This window comes from Solanum dulcamara, chromosome 11 (assembly GCF_947179165.1).
Source record: "Solanum dulcamara chromosome 11, daSolDulc1.2, whole genome shotgun sequence".
In the NCBI taxonomy this organism is placed as follows: domain Eukaryota; kingdom Viridiplantae; phylum Streptophyta; class Magnoliopsida; order Solanales; family Solanaceae; genus Solanum; species Solanum dulcamara.
The window spans coordinates 48,419,400-48,424,650 of NC_077247.1; the positions used below are offsets into that span (position 1 = coordinate 48,419,400).

Sequence of the window (5,251 nt, forward strand, 5' to 3'; positions counted from 1 at the left end):
TTTGATATATATATATATTGTAGATTACATTATTAAATGGTATATATTCAGCTAATTTTTTAATTTATTTGTTTACTTTATTGGTTAGTTTCGTTTTTTTAAAAATTATCAATATCTATCATTATCTCGTCAAAAACAACACGCCAACTTAAATATAAAGTATAATCACAGAAATTGTATATCAAAGACAAGCTAATGTTTTTTACCAAGTTAACTAATTGGCAGTCGCATGTATTTTATTCGTTTTTCTTTATCCCTTTTTTGTCATAGTGAGAATATAGAGAAAAAATAAACAAAATAAAATTAATTTCAATTTGTTTATTTGTCTGGCCAAAAGTAAAAGATCTACTAAATCGCGATTAACTTAAAATGGATTGAACTGTCTACAATGTGCAATTATGTAGTTATATAAAATATTTAAAGTTTATGACTCGTGACAAGTTTATACTTAAAAATGAAGATAATACTAATATATTACCTTTAAATTTGCACTCGTCTCTATCTTAAAAATACTAAAATATTTGAAATTTGTATAATCGAGGGCATTTCTGGTAACTTGAGTGACAGTCTCCTTTTTTTTTCTTTCTTCACAGTTGTTCCCCAATTTTAATTTAACAAAAGAAACTTGCATAATCTTCTTAGTTCTTCCCCAGATTCATTTTCTGCGAGTGTTGAACACTCATGCCATTTTTCAGGATTCTGTTTCGCCACTTTGCTGTATTTTAAGTCATGGTAAAAAAACAATAATTTAATTTCGTCAATTATTTGCCCCCAAATTAGAAATTATCTTGCATTTCTTGGTTAATCGTTTTGCTTCAAATTAGTTGTTTGGAAGTTGAATGTGTGAATCTGGTGAAGTAATAATGTTCTACTCTGTGTGGAAGTTTGTGTTTGAGTTATTTGCTGCTTTAATCGCCTATTATCCAGTTAATTGTATTTGATTATGTTGTTGAACTTTAATTCTGTTGTGAAATGTAGTAATCTATTTATTTATTTATATGTAGGCCACGTCAAAGAAAGTAATTACTAGAGATGATTGGGAGAAAAGGCTGAATGATGTAAAGATTAGAAAAGAAGAAACAAATAGATTGGTAATGAATTTTCTAGTTACAGAGGGTTATGTAGAAGCTGCAGAGAAGTTCAAAACGGAATCTGGGACGGATCGTATCCTTATGTCGAAAGATGCTCATGTTATGTTTTATACAAATGTATATGTTATTGTTTGCGTTTTTTTTAACATTTGTTTCTCCTTATGAATTAATAGCTGATATAGATCTTGCTACCATCACGGACCGGATGGCTATAAAAAAGGCTGTGCAGTCTGGTAATGTAGAGGATGCAATCGAGAAGGTTAATGATTTGAATCCTGAGGTATGCCTGCTGATTATCATGTACATGTGGCTAGCATCATAGCTCACAGTATAAACACATCTTCTATTTAGTGGCATAATTTAAGAGTTTCTCGTGGTTTGCATGTTTTTGCTTTTTGATTCTTATTATATATGCTGATCCACTCTTTATGTTAAACATGGTAAAGCCTCCATAGTCCTGTGTGTGTCTGAGAGATAGATAGGTGATCCATTAGCTGTATGTGTTAAGAGTGACATTCCAATAGAATGGAAGCAAACAGGGAAGTCATTAGAACATAAGATGATGAGAAATTATTTACAGTTCATCAGCTGCGGAGAGCACCTTTTTTCTGTCACTCGGTTAAAGAAAAAGATTACTGGAACGATTTTCAAGGCACATCAACATTATGAATCTCGATGCCACTGAAGATAAATGTTCATTTCTGTTTTCAGTTTTACTCTTAACTGTTTGCTCATCAATGAATAGAAGAGGGAAAATGAAGGGGCACGCAGTGTTGTGTCTTCTTGCATGAGCCTTAACTAATCCACCTAGACTCACACCATGCATCAACCATTTGTTTATCTTCTTGGGGACAACAGTCTTCATAGTCTTATAATTTATATTTCCATTTTCAATTGGGTTTGTCTTTGTTAACTTAAGTTTCTGTCCAGAAGTTGAATAAATGTCCTTGTTGATCACTTCCCAGTGTAACTGTTAAATCCTTAGAAAAGTTTGTAGTCTTTATTGCTAGCACATTCCATCAGTTAGTGGAAACAGTAGATGGAATCTATTAATCTTTCTTCTTAATCTGTCTTCTAATCTGTGGTAAGATACCCTTGACCCTAGTTACAGAGGATCTGTTAATCATATTCTGAACCTATTTTTGTTTGTTTCTAACTGATGGTAACAATAGCTTGGCCCTTGTTATAGACTTCCAAGATCCATGCAAAACTTTCCTATCACCTTCTTATGAGCTTGAATTTTGTCTGAAGTCTCCATTAACTCCAAGGTCAAGTATTAGTCATAGAATTTTATGCTGGCATATGGATCTTAAGAGTCTTCTCGAGCAAGCTTTTGTATGACATATAACTGAGGGAACAATAAATTGTCTCTGTTTGAAACGACTACAGAGAAGCTCTTTAATATAAGCAGATAGCATGAAATAGGCAGTTCTTCTCCTTGAGGGTTGTTATTATGTCAGAGAATTCTTCATCTGGAAGGTTTATGGTTTTAATGCAACTTTTTAAATTTGCATTTAAAACCTAAAGAATATAAACAAACACATAAGCATTGCATCTTTCCTTCCTTAGTATGCTAGGTGAAAGTTCGAGCAATTAAGGCATTTGATACTCGCTCAATTACTATTAGAATCTTGTTAGTTGACTCCAGTAAACATATGTTTGAAGTTTGCTTTGTCGTTGTGCTATCCTTTACTTTTTCCTTTTTGCTTTCTACTTCATCTCTAGCATGTGCCTCTTCTAGATAAAAGAAATATTTTTTGGATAGAGCTGAAGGAATACAGAATTGACGACAGTTGATCCTGATGCAAACTGCCCAAAAATTATTGTCTTTCCTTACTTTGAACATTTGAACCCTTCCTATTTATATTGAAAAGTGTATGCAAACTTCCAGTTTGGTTAATGACATGGAAACTAGTTTATAATTGTTGTCTTAGATGAGACCATAAAGACCATAATCTAGTTTCGTACTTGGGATGAATCTTCTAACCTGAGTTATTATGCATAGCAATGGGTTCCACGCCCCCATTTTCTTTTCTTTTTTTCTGTTTTTCCCTGAAAAATAGGAGATAATCTAATGTTGTTTCTTAGTAGCCAATATCAATTTTTTCCCATAGCTGATATCTGATCAGGGATGTGATGTTCCTTGAGAATCCAGACGTTTTTTTTTTTTTTTTTTTTTTTTTTTTTTTTGGGTTCACTCTTCTGTTATTTTGTGGACACATATGCCTTGCCTTTTGTCTCTAGTATCTTTTCTCTTGTCATCTTGTGAGCTTAACACCCTAGAAAATCTTGATACTTAGAAGGTTATCGCAAATGAGTACTGATTTTTAGGTAGTTTGAGTTGATTGTATCCTGAGTTTACCTTCTCGAATGCAGATATTAGATACAAATCCCCAACTCTTTTTCCATCTCCAACAGCAAAGGCTGATTGAATTGATAAGGAATGGAAAGGTTGAAGAAGCTCTGGAGTTTGCTCAAGAGGAACTGGCTCCAAGGGGAGAAGAAAATGTAATTATTCGTCTTTAAATACTTTTGTAATTTCCCTAAGTTTCTCTTTTACAATGCAAATACATCTTCACTCAATCTGTATTATCGAAGGAAAAAAAGAAAGTCTTTTGCTTAACTCTCAGTTCAGTTTCACATGCCATATGCATTTCTAATCTTGTCTGGCTGAACTTGATATTTTCTGGACATTAAGACCTATTGACTGGGGGAGTGTTTCCATGTTTTCTCTATTAACTTAATTATAACAACTTTACAGCAAACCTTCTTAGAAGATTTGGAGAAGACTGTTGCATTACTAGCTTTCGAAGATGTATCTAAATGCCCGGTTGGAGAGCTTCTAGATGTATCGCAGCGCCTAAAGACCGCAAGCGAGATAAATGCGGCAATTCTCACCAGTCAAAGTCATGAAAAGGGTTAGTCCCATTATCATTAAAAATCACTTAATCACTCCTGATATAGGTCTCCACACAGTTCTGTTGGGAAAGAGTGATGTCTAATTTGAACATTTATTTAAAGATGGTCATGGCATTAAATGTTCTTTTCTTGATTCGTCTTTGATTATGCAACAGATCCGAAGCTTCCAAGCCTATTGAAGATGATGATATGGGCACAGGACCAGCTTGATGAAAAAGCTTTTTACCCTCACATAACCAATCTGTCGACTGCATCACTTGAAAATCCCACTGTCTAAAAGAAGATCCAAGTTCCCTTCACGGTTCACATTGCATCCCCGAATAGAGCTAAGGCAAGAAGGTCTTGGACTCTTTTTCTTTAAACCACTTGTTGCTGGTTGATTCATTTTCATTGATTTATGGTCTCTTAGGCATACTTAGATAGGCAGAGAGATGTGCAGTTCATTACTCGATATACACAGACCTAGTTGTACCTTCCTATATTAATCATGGCTACACGATTACTGAATCCATTTGTGCTTTTCATAGTGTTGCCTTTCGAAAGTTTGGAATTTTTGTGATTTTTACCTGTACCTATTCCAGCAAGAACATGGAATTTGGTGGTAGATGGTTTATTTGATACACCACTAACCACTTGGTCTCTGTTTTTTTAGGTGGCAATTTCTGCATTTCCGAAACTGTTCTTTTACCAAACACCAAGAAATACAGTTTTCAAAATTTTGAAGCTAATGGTGTCTTAATCATAGGTCAAATATAACTCCGAAGTCGTCAGTGAAGTCTAGCTTAATGGAGGTGTTGAGCTTAATCCATAAGGTCAATACATCGATGATCCATTAAACTTGTCAATAAATTTCATATAGATACTCGAATTGTGGTTTATTCTGATTGAACATCTGAACACATAACAAAATGTTTTTATTAGAGTACACTTCCCAGTTCAATGCGGCATGATTTTTGAAAAAGCTTCTATGTGTTTTCTCAAGTGTCATTGTACAGATACATTAACCACATGAATAAATCACCTCCTAGTTTGAATATGGCATCAAATCCTTGAACTTGTTCCAGTTGAGGTTGATAAATTGTTAGTTTATCTGTTTCACTTTCATTGAGTAGTTGATTAGTCTCAGAATTTAGGAATGGAAAAAAGACACTTTATATTGATGGTCTTCAACATGTCATGTCATGTTAATTACAAGAACAACACGTCATCGATAGTTAGCCTATAGGAAGATTTTGGGAGCT

At 33.9% G+C, this 5,251-nt stretch overlaps 1 protein-coding gene across 2 annotated transcripts; it reads left to right on the forward strand.

Annotated features, from left to right (window-relative positions):
* Positions 1–585: 585 nt before the first annotated feature.
* Positions 586–4,536, forward strand: LOC129875069 (protein GID8 homolog). Of its 2 annotated transcripts, none has more exons than XM_055950498.1 (6): positions 586–732; positions 1,005–1,164; positions 1,265–1,371; positions 3,468–3,599; positions 3,853–4,009; positions 4,166–4,536. In XM_055950498.1, the coding sequence occupies exons 1-6, from the start codon at positions 730–732 to the stop codon at positions 4,285–4,287; spliced, it is 681 nt and encodes a 226-aa protein (XP_055806473.1). In that variant the 5' UTR covers positions 586–729; the 3' UTR covers positions 4,288–4,536. The 2 variants fall into 2 exon arrangements, with proteins under 2 accessions (XP_055806473.1, XP_055806472.1); XM_055950497.1 differs by lacking the exon at positions 586–732 and adding an exon at positions 785–857.
* The last annotated feature ends 715 nt before the right edge of the window (positions 4,537–5,251 follow it).

Coding starts and splice junctions, on each gene's coding strand:
- LOC129875069 (XM_055950497.1), top strand. Junction 1,165..1,264: donor AACGGAATCTGGGACGGATC/GTATCCTTATGT, acceptor ATGAATTAATAG/CTGATATAGATCTTGCTACC. Junction 1,372..3,467: donor TTAATGATTTGAATCCTGAG/GTATGCCTGCTG, acceptor TCTCGAATGCAG/ATATTAGATACAAATCCCCA.